Source organism: Rhineura floridana, chromosome 3 (genome assembly GCF_030035675.1).
Source record: "Rhineura floridana isolate rRhiFlo1 chromosome 3, rRhiFlo1.hap2, whole genome shotgun sequence".
Classification (NCBI taxonomy): Eukaryota; Metazoa; Chordata; class Lepidosauria; order Squamata; family Rhineuridae; genus Rhineura; species Rhineura floridana.
In genome coordinates this window covers 42,272,033-42,291,174 of record NC_084482.1, presented here as the reverse complement: position 1 = coordinate 42,291,174, position 19,142 = coordinate 42,272,033, and the positions used below count along the sequence as shown (strand labels likewise).

The 19,142-nt window shown below is 43.4% G+C and overlaps 1 protein-coding gene across 1 annotated transcript in view; it reads right to left on the bottom strand.

Moving 5' to 3' along the window:
- Positions 1 to 10,106, bottom strand: part of PSMD12 (proteasome 26S subunit, non-ATPase 12) — a 32,259-nt gene extending 22,153 nt beyond the window's left edge. The window contains exons 1-3 of the mRNA XM_061615571.1: positions 9,789 to 10,106; positions 1,677 to 1,736; positions 633 to 761 (exon numbers count right to left, since the gene is read on the bottom strand). Coding sequence (XP_061471555.1) covers positions 633 to 761; positions 1,677 to 1,736; positions 9,789 to 9,896 — 297 coding nt within the window. The 5' untranslated portion in view covers positions 9,897 to 10,106. The remainder of the gene's footprint in view (positions 1 to 632; positions 762 to 1,676; positions 1,737 to 9,788) is intronic.
- Positions 10,107 to 19,142: the final 9,036 nt, after the last annotated feature.

The following is a 19,142-nucleotide window of genomic DNA, read 5'->3' as shown; positions in this document are numbered from 1 at the left end:
GTGGAGTGCCTTATCACATGTTATACTGCTCCTAAAGGAACTGCACTGGTTGGCAATAATAATGTAGGTAACAATGTGTTGTGTTTTCAAGCCTGCTTTAAAAATATATATCGTGATTTAAGAACCCAAATCAACACAGAAGTATGTTTAGATGTTCATTCAAGTGGGAATAAAATACACAGTAGGACATCTCTTCTGGTCACGGTTTTGGATATGATCACAAATGTAGTTGGCAGGATGTTTGTGACAACCAAAGTTTAATTCTCATGACCATCAGGGGAAACCTCCAGCATTCTTGTCACCGGAATAGCAATTTGTTAAAAAGCAACATGGAGATACAAGAGTTTTTTTTCAAAGTGACAACAGACCGCATCTTCTGGTAAGCAGCACCAGCGTCATAGAGCAGAGTGACTGCTGCAAACACACACACACACCTTTCACCCACCGCTTTCCCCCTGTAATCCTTCTCATTAGGTAGCAGGTATAAGGAGGGCACATTTATTTTGCAGGAAGACTAAGTGCATCCTGTTGGTGGCTACAAGAAACAATGACTGATTACCAAAGCCTAGAAAAAATATGTGGACACAAGGTTTTGTGCACTCAACACTTCTTACTGCTTAGTGAAAACTTACCTGTTTTAATTGACTTCTCCTCTTCGACAGAATAATAATATTTTCATTAAGAGCATCCCAGTCTTTAGCATCATAACACATTTTCACTACAGCAACCAAAATACGAGATGTGGATACCATATCAGAAGCCTAAAAGACAAAATTTAGTTAACTATAGACCTAAGCACAGAGATACTAATATTGTTTCTACAGGTTAGTATGAAGAAAACTTTCTAGCACTTCCAACAGAGCACCCCTGACAAAAAAGTCACTATATACAAACAGCAATTTGTCTCCAAACCCATAACACAAAGGGAGGCCCACAGTAGGAGGGCATTCTGGGTTACAACAAGCCAAAGTTAAAGATCAGTTTATTGTTCTACTACTCACATCAAGTAAATTTACCCCAGAGAAATAGTGCCAGCATGCTACAGAACAAGGGATATCCCTTCCCTTCCTTTTCCTGTTCCCACCCACTTATTCTTTTTTGCAGATAGGAAGTTTTGACCTCTACAAGAGAGCCACTTGCACCATTTGCACAAGCCTCCATATCCAATGCTGCAGCTCCACTGGCACAAGGGATTTTCATGCACGCAATGGAACTTCCTCTACTGTCCTCTCCAGCCACCCATGCACCCTCAGAATCAACTGCAGAGGATTGGTGGACCCTCTGGAGCAAATTTTGGGTGTGTGTGGGGGAAAGAGAGGAAACAGAATTCCTGTTGCGCTAGTGGAATCCTGCTGGCATTAGCACTAGATACAACCCCTGGTCCTGTATTCTTGTGTTAATGTAGAACTCTTTTGCACCCTCTGTTTCTGTGATCATGGTTATTGGAATGAATGAGACTCCCCACTGTTCATAAGTATGAATTGAAAATTTGGGAAAAGAATCAACATTTTAACATCTGTAATAAAGCTGCTACCTACCAAGTACAAGGGGATGCTTAAAGCAAATTATGGAGTGACTAATTAATGTTAAATGACCATGTAAAACATCTTAGGAATAGAAGGTAACAGTTTAAAACTCCTTTTTTAAAAAAAGAAGTGTTAGTGTGCTGTACTTACAGTTCGAGTCTGTTTTTCCAAGGAAAGCAAAGTCTCAATTGCTTCTTGAAGCCTTCCATCCTAAAATACAAGACATAGTTCTCAAAATGTACTACATGACATTTAACAAAGGCAAGTTAAAATAGGTTATATCTGCTGCACGGGTTAGAAAACTACATTTTGAATTGAAGGTAACAGGACCCAATCCAGCTACAGTCAATCATTTATTTATTTATTTATTTAATTTAATTTATATACCGCCCTAAGCCCAAGGGCTCTCTGGGCGGTGTACATAACAATAAAACAATCCGAAAATATATAAATACAATAATACAATGGAATCAAACCAAACAGACGTAAACAAAAATAATCAAAGCAGCAGCAAAATACATCAATAAATATTAATAGTACACATTAAAATGCCTGGGAATATAAAAAGGTTTTCACCATTAATTGTTTTACCTACTAAAGTTACTATAAAATGATCTTTTTTAAAGTCCACCCTTATCTTCCTGGCAAGATTCAATGGAACTATATCATATGTGACAAGTTTCCCATGTAAATTAAAAACAGGATTTAAATAAATTGCAAAACCTTGTTTTATTGTTTTATTGATTTCAGCTGGATTTATTATTTATTTATTTATTTATTATTTGATTTATATCCAACCCTTGCTCCCAGCAGGAGCCTTGGGCGGCAAACAGAAATGCTAAAAACACTTTAAAACATCATAAAAACAGACCTTAAAATACATTAAAACAAAACAAGGTTAAAAACATTTTTTAAAAAGCTTTAAAAACATCTTTTAAAAAAGCATTAAAAATATATTAAGCATTAAAAAACATATTAAAAAGCAATTCTAACACAGACGCAGACTAGGATAGCTCTCAACTTAAAAGGCTTGTTGAAAGAGGAAAGTCTTCAAAAGGCGCCGAAAAGATAGCAGAGATGGCACCTGTCTAATATTTAAGCGGAGGGAATTCCACAGGGTAGGTGCTGTCGGTGTGTGCATATAGAGATCATACAAGTAGGAAATTCTAGAGACTCATAGCTTGCTTTACTGAACAACAGGTGCCGCCACACTAAAGATCCGTTTCCTATATTGTGCAGAATGAACCTCCTGATAAGATGGTATGTGCAGGAGGCCCTCACCTGCAGAGTGCAGTGATCAACTGGGTATATAAGGGGTAAGACAGCCTTTCAGGTATCCTGATCCCAAGCTGCATAGGGCTTTGTACACCAAAACGAAAACCTTGAACTTGGTCCGGCAGCAAATGGGCAGCGTGTGCAATTATTTCACCAGCAGGTGACATGCTGGCGATACCCTGTCCCAGTGAGCAGTCTTGTCGCCACATTTTGCACCAGCTGCAGCTTCCTGACCAACCTCAAGGGCAGTCCCACATAGAGCGCATTACAATAATCCAGCCTGGAGGTTACCAGTGCGTGCACAACAGTGGTCAGGCTATCCTGGTCCAGAAACAGCTACAGCTGTCTTACTAGCCGAAGCTGGTAAAAGGCAATCCTAGCCACAGAGGTCACCTGGGCTTCTAGCAACAAAGATGGATCCAAGAGCACTCCCAGACTATGGACCTGCTCTTTCAGACGGATTATGACCCCATCCAAAGCAGGCAACTGACCAATTATCCGAACTCAGGAACCACCAACCCACAGCGCCTCTGTCTTGCTAGGATTCAGATTCAGTTTATTGGCCCTCATCCAGCCCACCACCGAGTCCAGGCAGCGGTCCAGGGCTTGCACGGCCTCTCCTGATTCAGATGTTACGGAGAAATAGAGCTGGGTATCATCAGCATACTGCTGACACCTCGCCCCAAAACTCCTGATGACTGCTCTCAAGGGCTTCGTATAGATGTTAAACAGCATGGGGGACAAGATGGTACCATTCAGCACGCCACAGCACAACTGCCAGGGGACTGAAAGACAGCCACCCAATGGTATTCTCTGAGAGCGACCTTGGAGATAGAATCGGAACCACTGTAAAACAGTGCCTCCAATACCCAGCTCACCAAGTCGGGCCAGAAGGGTACCATGGTCAATGGTATCAAAAGCCGCTGAGAGATCAAGTAAGAATAACAGGGGCGCACTCCCCCTGTCCTTCTCCCGATAAAGGGTATCCATCAGGGCAACCAAGGCTGATTCAGTGCCATAACCAGACCTGAACCCAGACTGCGATGGGTCAAGATAATCTGTTTCATCCAAGAGTACTTGCAATTGCTGGGCCACAACCCTCTCAATCACCTTCCCTAAAAAGGGAGTATTTGCAACCGGTCGGTAGTTGTCACAAACCAATGGATCCAGGCTGGGCTTTTTCAGGAGTGGTCGGATCACCATCTCTTTCAAGGCGGCTGAAACCACTCCCTCCCACAATGATGTGTTGACCACACCCTGGATCCATTCGGTCAGACCCCTTTGGCAAGCTTTAATAAGCCAAGAAGGGCAAGGATCAAGAGGACACGTTGCTGGCCGCATCATCACAAGCACCTAGTCTACGTCATCAGGCCGCATCAACTGAAACCGTTCCCAAGAGGTTGCAGCAGACGTTGCACTGGACACCTCATTGGGGACTACAGTAGATGTGGAGGGGGCATCAAGACTGCTACGGAGGCAAGCAACTTTACCCTCAAAATGCCTTGCAAACAATTCACAGTGGGCCTCCGAAGGGTCTAAAACTTCATTTCCTGCAGTTGATGTCAACAGACCCCTGACAATACGGAAAAGCTCCACTGGACAGTTACTTGAGGATGCAATGGAGGCAGACAAGTAGGCCTTCTTTGCTGCCCTCACTGCCACACAGTAGGCACGGTTATGATGTTTTACTCATGCCCAATCAGCCTCACAGCACATCTTTTGCCACTTGAGCTCCAGCTGCTGTCCAGCCTGTTTCATTGTCCTTAGCTCACTTGTGTACCAAGGTGCAAGCCGGGCTCCACAATGCCGGAGAGGGCGCTCGGGGGCAACCATGTCAAGAGTCCAATGCACTTCGCTGTTCCACAGCGTGACAAGGGCTTCAACAGGGTCACCTGCTCTATCTACTGGGAACTACCCCAGGGCATTCAGGAATCCACTGGATTTCATTAGGCTCAGGGGCAGACCATCTTAATCGGTCCACCACCCCTGCAGGGAAGGATCGCAGCCGTAACTCTAAACTTCATCAGGAAGTGATCTGACCATGACAATGGGGTGACATTCACCCCCCCCATCTCCAGACCACCCCTTCCTCCATCTGGAGCAAAAACCAAGTTGAGGGTGTGCCCTGACCTATGTGTTGGGCCAGTGAGAACTTGAGACAGCCCCATGGTCGTCATGGAGGACATGAAGTCACGAGCCGGAATACTAGAGGCAGCCTCAGCATGGACATTGAAATCACCCAGCACTATCGTTCTGGGCTCCTCCAACACCACAGCCGAGACAGCCTCCGCCAGCTTGTTCAGAGAAGCTGCCGGGCAGCAGGGTGGATGATACACCAGCAGCAACCCTAGTTTACGGTCTCCTCAGCCCAACACCAGGTGCAGGCCCTCACAGCCAGCTCCAAGACAGAGTGGCTTCCTGGTGACCAATATAATAATAATAAACTTTATTTCTACCCCGCCCGTTTTCCAATAGGACTCAGAGCGGCTTACAACTAAAAACAACACCAATTAAAACATACAGAAGTATACAATTAAAAAAGAATTAAACTATGAGAAAAATTAAAACCATAAAATATAGGTTAAAAACAGCGGACAATTTAAAATAATAAAATCATATAATGTAGTCACCAGACCTATGATGCTTAATCCTGGTCGTTCTCTATCCCAAATGCCCGTTGAAATAAAACAGTCTTTACTTGTCGCCAGAAAGACGGCAAGGAGGGAGCTGATCGCACCTCACTCGGAAGGGAGTTCCACAGCCTAGGGGCGGCCACCGAAAAGGCCCTATCTCGTGTCCGCGTCATATGTGCTTGCGAAGGTGTGGGGAACACAAGAAGGGCCTCACCTGAAGATCTCAAATCCCGAACCAAGACAGAAGTTCTGTAGAACAAAGCAACTCCTCACCCTCCCCATCCCTGCAGCCTGTGCTAGTGTTGCAATGAGTATCCAGGTGGACAAAGGTGGGTCAGATCAACTCCTCCAGGCTCACCCACCCAGGTCTCGGTAATGCACACCAAATCGGCACCTTCATCCACAATCAAATCATAGATGAGAGTGGTCTTACTGTGTACCGATCTGGCATTAAACAACAACACACACAGGCCAGTGGGCACAGCAGATGAACGAGGAACCCATTCATACGAGGAGTGGTAGCAAGGAACAAGGCGCAGATAGCGTTGCCCTCATTTTCTATGGTAATTCACATCCCCATGGCTATATTTCCCTCTGCCCGTAATCACTGAAATTGGGGTGGCATCACCCATGGATTTATGCTGTAATCTACCCCACTTACTGGAGAGTAAGCACCATTGAATGCAACAACACTTCTGAGTAGATATGGTTAGGATTGCACTTTTAGTCATGACTGACTGTAGCAAGATTTAAGTGTGTTTCTTTCTTCTAAAGGCCTAGACTTACAGAAGTAGTAAGAGACTACTGAAGCCTTTAGAAATCATTTAGCTTGGTAAGTGTTATCAAAAGCTCTCTCATGAATTATTTGTATGGTATTATACCAAGGGAAAATTATGGACACAACTGATGCTCTGCAACCCTTTTTGCCAGATGCAAGTGGGTTCCCTCTCTTTTGACCTTCAGAAGAGCAGTGAAGACATTGCCAATCTGCCTGACATTTGGCTTGTTTACTGTCTTAGAAGACCTTGTTGTTGAAAGTTGGGTAGAATTTTTTTTAAAGATATAAACAAATGATTGGATAATGGAGTAGCTTCATTTCATTCCTAAATCTAGAGGCTGAACAGCTCTATGAAAACTTTGACTAAACATATTATCTTGCAATAATATCTCATGTTGTAAACAGCGAGCAGGAGAAAATGACAAATTGTGCCTCTAGGTGTGAGGCCCATGTCTCCATTTAAGAAACATCAAAATACAGCACCTCATGTCTGTCAAGTTGCAACAGACTGCCTGAAGTTTTTTTTAACAGCAGTGCCTATAAATGTTGAATTTTCTTGCAATAAAAGTTGCCATCAACCATGGTCAAAACTGTACTAAAAACTGTCAGCTCAAATTCAAGTTTTAACATGATCATATTCAAATCGGTTTTCTTGGGTATACCTGAGCACTTTGGGCCCTGATGGAACTTTCCTGGTAATTTAAAGCACTCTGGGAAAGCATTTTACTGAACAGAACATGCAAGTGTAACCTAAAAAGGGAAAAACATGTGCTAAGTTGTTGAGGGAAGAAGCAGCCTGAGTAGGAGCCACCCAGATGAAGGAGTGCAGGACAGATGTGGGGATGTCGCAGGACTCGGTGGACTTCAACATGGGCCACTCCAGCTTCATGTCGCGCCACCACCTGAAGCTCGCCTTCCGTGCCCCGCACTTCTACCTTTGCTGCCTCAGCAAGAATGGCATCCTTGTTGATGGCGCCTTCCAGCGCAGGGGCGGCCCAGGCTTCCAGCTACCCCTGCATCCTTCTGTTCACCATTTTTGGGATCCCCTGGGAAGCTTGTGAGATTCTGAGGGCGATTTGTGTGTGTTGGACCCTGGGTGAGAGCCAGGGTGGATGGGTGGGGTCCATGGGTGACAGCCAGGAGGTTGAGAGATGTTGAATGGAGAAGTGCAAGGCAATTGTTTTAATATTTATTGGTTAATTTGTATTATGTATGCATTTGTATTGTGGTTTTATTGTATATTTTTATAATATTTGCTGTGTTATCTTCTGTACACCGCTTAGAGATTTTTATATATATTAAGCAGTATTTAGTGGTTTATATATATTAAGCGGCTTAAATAATAATAATAATAATAATAATAATACTTTCTACAGTAAACTTAGCAGATGATCCATTGGAAGAAATAAAGAGGATTTTACTCAGAAGTTAATGGTCTCTATGCTACCATTTCTGACTGTCTAGATTTGTAATAAAAAGCATCCCATATATTCTTACAACAAACTTATCATAATACTAACTCATAACATTAGAAGCTGGAACCACTCAATGAAGCTGAATGCTTGAAGACTCAGGACAGACAAAGGGAGAGCACTTCTTCACACAGTGCATAGTTAAAACTATGGAATTCGCTCCCACAATATGCAGTGATGGATTCCAACTTGGATGGCTTTAAAAAAAGGATTAGACAAATCACGGAAGACAAGGCTGCCATTGCCTATTAGCCATGATGGGTAGATTCTGCCTCCACTGTCAAAGGGGGCATGTCTCCAAGTGCCAGTAGCTGGGAATTGTAGGTGGCATGGTGCTATTGTCCTCAAGTCCTGCCTGCGGGCTACCGACATAGATCTGGTTAGCCACTGAGAGAACAGAATGCTGGACTAGAGGGGCCTTTGGCCTGATCCAGCAGGATGCTCTTATCCAGGCTTATCTGTTCTCATGGCAAAAGGGGAAGAGATTGCTATGAGAGAGTCCTGTCACTCCTGTCCTTTTCCCTGTGTTTAGCAGGTGGTGATAATTAAGCTCTACAATTGCTCAATTGAAGCCTTTGGGGTACCTATGCAACATGGCAGAGCAACAATCAGATCCCTCATCCTAACTTGGACTGATAATGGAAGGACATTCTATCTTTCACCCACCTCACGAGGACCAGCAGCCAGAATCTTATCACAGCAACTGTCTCTTCCAGAGAGATGTAAAAACAAGAACCAGTGCAATTGCTACTTGGGAGGAGACAGCAGATTTTTTGTATCCCAGCCAAGAAAAACAGTAGTAGGAACCAGTTTTTAAACTTGTCTGCCAGTTCCAACTACTAGGAAGGCGGAAGCAACTCATCCCAGCAGAGTTGTGTACTGCAGCAATACACTGGGGACTAAACTATAGATATATCATTAGGAATTCTGAATTAGCTATTGCTACTATATAAAGTAAACCTGGTGAGTTGTTCCCTAAGCTACTGCCATAATAATCCAACTGTTATTAATTAGAAAATGAACAGGGGGGAAAACATAACTCTCCTACATAAATGAGAAATGCATTTGCTTCTTCATCGGTATGTGTTGTCAATGCAGACGTGCAACGAAATTAAGGAACCATTCTAAACAGTGCAGTACACTGTGGAGCTCTGAACCTTCAGAAATACTGATAATCAAGGAATAAGTCTGTTTGACAGATGGTTAAAAAGAGCAACGTTCAGAAATAGGCACAACTGGGTAGTATGCTTAAAGTATACTGTACTTGGTTTGTGGCTTAATATTGATCCTATATACTGCTTGGTGCAGTTTTGATCATGGTTTAAGGCAAGATAAAGCAATTCACAGTACACCAGCACAGATTTACAAAATGCAGCAAATATCTGCAACAATAGTGCATATTTTCAGATATACACTCAAGTTTAAAAACAACACTGCAGCCCAAAAGCAGATCTAATTACTTCTGCAGTCCAAGCAGAATTTAAGCTTAGATGTTTCGTTGAGTTCAATAGGGCTTACTTTCACACCAGATTGTAACCTTAGTCTGATTATTATCTGAGGAGTAACCCTACTCATAGTTTTCGCCAGTCACTTTACCCAGTCCAACATTTTTGGTACAAGGGGCCGTTCAGATGATGCCAAAAATTTAAGAAAGGACAAAGCATTTATGCTGCTATCTAGCGTGACGAGTAAGGCCCCTTAGCTTCAGATCTGGAAGCAACCCTTCTCCAGAAGGTAACAAAGCCCGAAAAGTTTCATCCCGATTTTCAATCGCAGATCGCTCTACTAGAGGATCGCTTTCTGCGGCCCCGCTTCATCGCATACGCATACTCGGCAACGCTTTAGGAAAAAGAGCCTCCCAACCGCTCCCCCGGTCCCAGCCACCTAAGAAGGGGAAGAACTGGGCCCGCGACGATACGGCCCTCCCTAGTAATTGGGTCATCCTGGGCCAAGGCAGCGTCACCGATACACCTTTAAGTACCACCCCCCAGGTTGCCTACGCCTTAGGCCAGCCTGGGCTTAACAGCTGCTACACGTTCTGAGCGACGCGGCCTAGGTTGGGCCGCGCCATGACTCAGCCCCTCAGCGGGGCCCAGTGTCTTACCCGGGCCATCTGCTCGCACTCGGGCAAGCGCTGGTCCACCGTGGCGCTGTAATCCACTTCCATTTTCACAATACGGCCATCGGCCCGCTCCGTATCACCGTCCGCCATGGTGGGTCACGTCCACCCGGGAGTCTCCCACACGGAGCCAAACGCGGACTCTCTGTCTATCAGACACACACTAACTCACCGGAACCGGAAAACAATGGAAAGAATCACTTAGGCACACAACAAGGGCAGCTACCAAGCTAGGACCCTTCTCCTCTCAAAAATAGCAGCAGGCACTGTATAGGACGCCTAAAGCGCCTCCGGCGGTTTTTTCCAATCTCTGGTCTCGCTAGTAGTGGGGTCCTTCCTTCGGGGAGAACGGCGGAGGCAGAAAACTGGGCGGGAAGGAAAACACGGGAGGTGGGGGGAGCGACAGAAAGCCTCGAGATGCCTGATATTGTGGGCGTTGAGGCTGGTAGTACAGTAGGTGGTAATATGGAAGACTTTGACCACTTGAACAGGGAGAGTAAAACTTATATTGATTTATGGGGGGGGGGACATTTTACCTCTTCAAGCCAAATGCCAATGCATCTGCCAGTAATTTTTTTAAAAAAGTTGTGTCAGAAGCTGGACACTAAAGTCTGCTTTGTTGTTTGAAAAAACGTATGGGACACGTTTTTTACCCCCATATGTTGATACCGGTGGGACAAAAATATCATTAGACTGTACTGAGATATTTTTTGCCCCAGGTGTTTTTTGTGTACAAAAAGAAAACTCTCAATTCTAAGTGGCTGAAATTGGGGACGCTGTTTACTATGGTGCAGGTGACAATATTATAGAAATACTGTGTTGAACGTCTGCTTCTATGTAAATTCCAGAGCTTGGAAAAGTTACTTTTTTGAACTACAGCTCCCATCAGCCTAATCCAGTGGCCATGTTGCGTAGGGCTGATGGGAGTTGTAGTTCAAAAAAGTAACTTCCAAGCTCTGGTAAATTCTACAATGGAAAGTGTACCAGAAGCAGCGTGAAAGACAAAAATGCGGTTTTAAAAGCTCCTGTATAAAGTGCTTGATCAGCTTACTTATTTTTATTTATTTACATAAACATTTCTGTCCTGCTTTTCTGGTGGTCATGCCCCACTCAGGGCAGCTTACAACAAATTAAAAACACAATAAATATATTTAAATACAACAATTAAAATATATGAAATATATATCAAATGAAATACAAACTATTAAAAATCAATTTAAAAGCAACAACGGCAGTGATCACAGGAAAAAATGACCTTAGTAGGCAATGTCTACTGGAGTTCTGTGCTTCACAGGGCAAGGTAATTCACAATGCAGCTACTGAAAAGGCCCTATCTTGTCAGCATCGACCATGTCTCCATGCTAGGTGGGAAACAGAGAAGGGCCTCTCCTGATCTTAGGGGAGTGGTTTGGACAATATGGGAGGAGGTGATCCCTCAGGTATCCTGGACCCAAGCCATTTAGAGTAATCACCATTTTATGGCTTTGCAGAAATTAAGGATAATAACCTTGTGCAAGAAAATGAATTTGCTATGACATTCCAGCCTTCCTGCATTTCTCTGTAGATTGCAGAGGGTAGTAAAGGAAATGATAACAGGCACAACAGGCAGATAGGTAATGCAGACAGGAGGGTTATATGCTACCAGACCCACTAGCCACCACGGTTATGTTTATGACACTCATGTATGGGGAAACAGAGATAAGCTAAGTGTATTGATTTATGTAAAGTGCCACTCTGCACTAGCTGGATTAGGGTGTGGTGACATTTAGAGCATTTAAAGCTGGTGGTGCACATAAAGTGGAATAGGGGGTGGAGATCTCTGAACAAAGCCGTGGAAATGCACATGTGATTTAAGTCTAGAGTGGTGTCACATATTCACAGCAACAGAAGCAAAAGAAAATGATTTACCATAAGGAAAGTTCACTAAAATTGCAAAGTAAATTAAACATATTTAAAGTGACTATCTGAACTGTATCAACTATCTTAATATCGTTGCTTCCTCCCTGCTAAAACAAGATCAACACAGCACATGTCTTGTTTCTGTTATTTGGGCTGATTGCAGGTGTTGCCACCACTCACCATATGTTCAGAAGCACATGTTACCAAATTCTTCCAAGCTACACAGGAAGTGGATTGGACTGTGAAAGACCAACCCAAATTGTGTTTGCATTTTGACAAATTTGTAGGGTAGTCCAATATCTCAGAGAGGAGTTCAGGTCTCCTGCTCCCCTGGTGCATTCACTATAGCTGCCCAATTTCCCTGCTTTTTAAAGTTTGATAGAGCCATCTGTTGGCTATATGTATATTCTTCAACTGCAAGGTTTTTTTTACCTATTAGTGAATACTATTTCTAGATGTGCTTTGATACCCTGTTGTCCATCATACCATAAACCTGTATAACTTGCCCAATAAAGTCATTGGGAGGTTAACGGTTTGATTTTAGCAGAGATAAGCTTAAGCCTATTAAATTCTGTATAGAATTAGGCTGTAAGTATGCTTCATTCTTCACTGTCTATGCCAGGATGGATAAAAATCAGTGACTTTTAAAATATTTGATAGATATATCAAATATTTTTTTTTAAAACTGGTTTTAAAAAACTGTTGTATGAAGTATTTTTACAACTCTGGTTTAAAATGATACGTGCAATCCAAACATATTAAACTCTATGCTCACAATCTCTTAACATATAATTAATGATTCTCTATCAAACTGTTAGTGCCTGCTTCTCTGTATAAAAGAATAAACTGGGAGCAAGAATGTGATTATTTCAGTTCACTCAGTATAAATATGACATAATAGGTTATGTATTAATTATTATGTCACTGAGAATTATTTAAATTCTGGACAAGACAGCGTGAACATTTATTTTCCATGTCATGTAGAACATTGTTCTTTCCTGTAAACATTTTACCCTTGCTTTGGAAAGTTTGGGGTGATGACAGCCCAATTCTTTGCACATAGTGCTTACTCAGATAAGTATCCAAAGGATGCAATCCTTAAACGTATTTGATAGAAGGACTTACTTCTGTGTAAATATGCTTAGGATTTTGCTATAGGACTGCTGTGTGCACCTGCTTGTTGGAGTAAGCCCCAGTGAACTCATTTCTGAGTAGTTGTGCATGTGATTGTGCTGTTAGACTTCAAGAATATGGGTATGCTTGCAGTTCTTGCATAGAAATAGCCAAAACAAAAATTCCTAATCTCACAATTGCTCTTCAAGACAGATATAAATTCTGTAGTGGAAAAAATATGTTGCATGCCCAGATGTTTTGGATTATGTTCCTGAATAAACACTGTTTTATGTTGTATGAGCCCTCCTATATCCCCACATTTGCCCCCCATCCAAAAATCAGGTTAACTTCCATCAGTAGCAGCCCTGGAAGTCCCTTACAAAAGATGCCTGTAAGCCCTCTTTCCTTCTGTCATTCTAATAGTTGGTAAGGTCTTTTATTTTCCAGGAAGTCTTTAAAAAAGGTAAAGGTAAAAGTGTCCCCTCACTTGTAGTGCGAGTCGTTTCCGACTCTTAGGGTGATGTCTAGCAACGTTTACTAGGCAGACCGTATATATGGGGTGGGATTGCCAGTTCCTTCCCCGGCCTTTCTTTACCCCCCAGCATATGCCGGGTACTCATTTTACTGACCACGGATGGATGGAAGGCTGAGTGGACCTCGACCCCTTTTACTGGAAATTCGACTTCCTCCTTCTGTTGGAATCAAACTCCGGCCGCGAGCAGAGCTTCGGCTGCGTTACCGCTGCTAATAATAATAACTGCTAATAATTGACTACTGCATTTATACTTCGTTGTTATGTTTTATGTACATGTTGTGTTTGTGTTTTCATGTTGTTTGATTGTTGTATTGTATGAGATTGTTAAATATATGATTCTTGTACTGGCAGATTATATGCATTATGGAAAAAGGCAGTCCTAGACACTGAGGCCACATGAGCCTCCTGTTGGATCCAGGAGTATCCACAAGCTGCGGATCTGCTCCTTCCAGGGGAGAGCAATGTGACGCCCTTCCCTGGCTCTCCCTGTCAGGTTCCTACCTGCTCGTGGCTACTGCCTTTCACTAGGCACCACCAGGGACTCCACCAGTCCGGACTGTCCTTTTTTATGGTTTCTCTCTCCGCTCTAGCACAGATCTCAATAGATCCCCCTGCTAGGCAGCACCACCAGTCACGTTCTACAACCAATGTTCCCAGAGACCTTGCCTGAGTCTCTCCATCCGGTTACATTCGTGACTGCGTGCCTATGCTGTTCCCAACCCCCTTGTATCAATGCAGATAACTCATAACTCGGGGTTGCTCTGGATACTTATAATGTTATCTTCTCCTCTTCACCGTTGCCACCATTTGTTACTGTTTCCCTTCAGCCTTGGTTATTACCTTACCCTCCCTTCTGGTCTGTGAAACCCCAGCCAAGGATCAGGCCTTTGGTAAACCAAAATAGTATTTATTAAATAACATTAATAACAAGATAACTTTGATAATGATCTACAAGCTTATGGTTTCACCTATTACTGTGATATTTGACTTATTACTAATCCGAACTCCACCTCCCTCTTTCTCCACACTCTCCTGACATACACCAACTCACACCCACCTCCAAACTCCACCAAAACAACCCACTCACGTCCACCCAGATTAACTGTCATCCTTCCATTTATACTCTCAGCCATCCAAACACTCAGCCAATCATCCAGCATTCTACTGCTCATTTACTCCCCCCTCCTCTTTCATTCCACTTGCCATGTATCTTCTATACAAACAGCACTTACCATATATACATTAATACAGGAACATCACATTCCCCCCCCCCTTAAAAATAACAGCAGAGTATTATTCCTGCTCTAGGATTCATACGCCGCATTAACAATAAAACCAAGTATTTATGGGGAAAATGTCTTTTTTGTTCCTACGTCTGCGTCACGTCACTGCAGTCCCAGCCACCTGCCTTGACAGTCCATCGGCCAATACATTGTCCTTGCCTTTTATGAACTGGAAGTCCACTTGATAGTCTTGTAGGGCCCAGGACCACCTCTGCAGCATAGTGTTATGGTTTTTCATAGTCTGTAACCATAACAAGGCCCGATGGTCAGTCGTCACTGTAAATCTTCGTCCCCACACGTATGGGCGCAACTTGTTCAGTCCCCACACGACCGCTAGGCACTCCTTTTGGACCGATGAATAGTTTTTCTCCCTCGACGTCAGCTTGCGACTCAGATACGCCACTGGATGTCTGGTGCCTTCTCTCTCCTGCAGCAAGACGACTCCCAGCGTGAGGTCCGACGCATCCGTAGCCACGATGAATGGTTGCTCATAGTCTGGTGCTATTAATATAGGTCCTTGGCACAAGGCTTGCTTCAGCAGATCAAAAGCCTTCTGACATTCATCCGCCCATACCACATGATCAGAACACTTTTTCTTTGTCAACTCATGCAAGGGGTTTGCTATTTCCCCAAAATCTTTCACAAACTTTCTATAAAAACCAGCCACACCTAGAAATGCCCTAACTTGTTTTTTAGTTAAGGGGATAGGCCACGATTGTATTGCCTCTACCTTGCTCCATAAGGGGGTGATTTTCCCACTCCCCACCTTATGTCCTAAATAGATTACTTCCTTCAGCCCAAACTGGCATTTCTTAGCTTTTATTGTGAGGCCTGCTTTTCTTAATGCCTCTAATACTGTTGTCAGGTGTTGGACATGCTCAGGCACCGACTTGCTAAAAATGGCCACATCATCGATATAGGCCACTGCAAAATCTGACATGCCTCGCAACACAGTATTAATTAGCCTCTGAAATGAACTTGGTGAGTTCCTTAGTCCCATGGGTAAAGTCACAAACTCATATAACCCATCTGGTGTACTGAAGGCAGTTTTGGCTCTGGATTGTTCGTCTAGTTCCATCTGCCAAAATCCTTTACAGAGGTCTATCGTAGAGATAATGGTTGCTGCCCCCAATAACTCTAACATTGCGTCCACCCTAGGCATAGGATACGCATCTGGGACCGTAATTTTATTGATTAACCAATAATCAATACAAAATCTTGTAGTTCCATCTTTTTTCGGAACCAGGACAATACTTGAGGCCCAGGGACTGATGGATTCCCTGATCACTCCTAGTTCCAGCATATCTTCGACCTTTTTAATTTCACTCAAAACTTTCCCATTCACACGGTATGGAACAGATCTGATTGGGGCATGATTTCCAGTATCAATGGAATGTCTGGCTATACTGGTTCGGCCAGGTTTATTACTAAAGAGATCTCCATAGTTTTTCAAAACTCTCAGAATCTCTTCCTTTACTTCTTCTTTCACCTCCTCCGACCATTCCACTTGATCTACCCCTCCTTTGTCTTTGCTTTCCTGTACCAAATCTGGAAGTTCAGGCTCACTTCCCTCAGGGAATAAGGTAACTTGCAACACCTGTGCATCCCTGGTATGGTAAGGCTTCAACATATTTACATGAACCACTTTGTTTTTGTTTAATTGGTCTGTGGTGATTACATACGTCACTGTGTCAAGCCTTTCTCTTATGGTATATGGTCCCTCCCAGTTAGCCTGTAATTTATCATGTTTCCTGGGTATGAATGCCATAACCATATCTCCCACATCATACACACGTTCCCTGGCTGTTCTGTCATACCAGTAACTTTGCTTCTGCTGAGCTTGACTTAAATTGTTTTGCACAACTTCCATCATTTGTTTCACTGGTTCGCATTCATTCTCTCAGCAGGCATCCACAGTCTATATAAAATCCCATTCTCACACACAATTTGATTCCTCAGTTTGTCAGTAAAGGGAATCTTTTGTGTCAGGGCTTGCTCCTTTATTTGCTTCAAACTTGTATCCCTATTCAGTTCTTCCCTGAACTGCTCTGCCTCTTCCCCAGAGACCATTTGATACAAGTTGTCTCTTTCAGCAGGCCTTCCAGGGGTTGCTATGGTGACCGTAGGCTCGAAAACAGGTTCCACCCTGTTTCCTTCAGCCCCTTTTAACATGGCTTCTGTTTCACTGCCAAGTTGTCATCTGGTTACCACATATATTTTTCCTTGTGCCCCCATTACATCTCTTCCCAGTATCACTGGCTCTTGTTGTTGGGCATTAATACCCACTTTATATTTTCCCTCTCGGCCTCTCCACTGCATTTTCACTACGGCCATGGGTAAGCTTTCTGGTTTACCCCTTACTCCTTGGATAGTCACCGTTTCCTGAGGTAATATTTCCTCAGATTTTATTAAATCTGGCCTCAGTAACGTCTGAGCGGCACCAGTATCAAGCAATGCCCAATAATTTGCCCCTTGTACACTCACTTCCTCTCTCAGACTTGAATCAAGGTCTTTTACTTCTGTCCAGTTTATCTGGCAGAACTGAACCTTTTTCGTTGTTAGATCTTTTGGTTCTGTTTTTACTGCCCTTGCCTGAGCAGGATTACTAATGGGGTTGGCAACCTCACATTGAAAACGTAGGTGCCCCGGTCTACCACATTTATAGCATAATTTCTCCTCCATTTTAGGGTACACAGATCCACTCTGGGGTGTCCTGTGCCCTTCAGATTTTACTGGAGGACTCACTCGCTGTGGCACCACATCCTTTTTGCCGCCATTATATGGTCTGGGTTTAAACTCTCTTGATGTTTTCCCCACCCAGCCAGTTCTATTGGAGGCAAAGTGATCCGCCATCTCTGCGGCCTCCTGCACCAATGTAGGGGAACGGTTTTTGACAAGGAGCCTTATTTCTGGTGGTAACTGATGGAATAATTGATCCAGTATCATGAGGCTTTTCACCTCTTCCACTGACTGTGCTTTGGCACTACTCATCCACTTTCCAAATATATCCCTCAACTTTGCTCCCAGTTCAACAAAAGACCTCCCTGCTTGGATCTGACAGTTTCGGAATAACTTTCTAAAATAGTCAGGTCCCAGTCTGAACCTTTTGTATACTGCCTCTTTAAACTTGGCATATGTGACGGGCTTGTCTGAGGGGAAATATTGGTATACCTCTGCCAACTCCCCCTTGATCAAGTTCGATAAATATTGCATATATTTATCCTCTGGTAGCCCCCACATTTGAGCCGCTTTTTCAAAAGTGCTGAGGTAAATTTGTGGATCTTGTCCAGGCTCAAACACTGCAAAATCTTTCGGTGTCACCTTTATTTTAGTTTCATTTCTGTCCTTTCTTGTTTCATCAGAATGAAACTTCTCTCTTTCAAACTTTAATTTTTCCACCTGTAATTCAGCATCCAATGCTCGTTGCTTCTCCCTCTCCTCAAACCCCATTCTCATTCTCTCAATTTCCAACTCCCACTGTTTTTCCTTCTCTTCCGTTTCAAAGACCCTCTGCTTGTCTTTTTCCTCAGCCTCCCTCCTCAATCTCTCAGTTTCCAACTCACGTTCCCATCTTAACTTCTCTCTCAAGTACTCTATATAAGCGGGATTGCTTGAATACACTTCTGGGGTCTCTTCCCTAACAGGTTGTTTTTGCTGGACAGTTGTAAAAGCTATTAGTGCTACCCTCAGTTCATCTACCCCTTTACCCTCGTGAGGTAAATTGAATGTTATGCACTTCTCCACCAGCTCCTCTCTTTTCATTTTTATATATACAGCCATGGTGTTGGAGTTCACTCACTCTTTTCCACACACTCTTTGCCAGTCACTCTCACAAGTAATCTTTATTTGTTATTTCTGTTTGCAACACCACTTTTAGGGATTCTCTAGTATTCGAATCTGGATTCTCTGTTGTTCGTATCCCACCGCTACAGCCAACACCTGTGACGCCCTTCCCTGGCTCTCCCTGTCAGGTCCCTACCTGCTCGTGGCTACTGCCTTTCACTAGGCACCACCAGGGACTCCACCAGTCCGGACTGTCCTTTTTTATGGTTTCTCTCTCCGCTCTAGCACAGATCTCAATAGATCCCCCTGCTAGGCAGCACCACCAGTCACGTTCTACAACCAATGTTCCCAGAGACCTTGCCTGAGTCTCTCTATCCGGTTACATTTGTGACTGCGTGCCTATGCTGTTCCCAACCCCCTTGTATCAATGCAGATAACTCATAACTCGGGGTTGCTCTGGTTACTTATAATGTTATCTTCTTCTCTTCACCGCTGCCACCATTTGTTACTGTTTCCCTTCAGCCTTGGTTATTACCTTACCCTCCCTTCTGGTCTGTGAAACCCCAGCCAAGGATCAGGCCTTTGGTAAACCAAAATAGTATTTATTAAATAACATTAATAACAAGATAACTTTGATAATGATCTACAAGCTTATGGTTTCACCTATTACTGTGATATTTGACTTATTACTAATCCGAACTCCTCCTCCCTCTTTCTCCACACTCT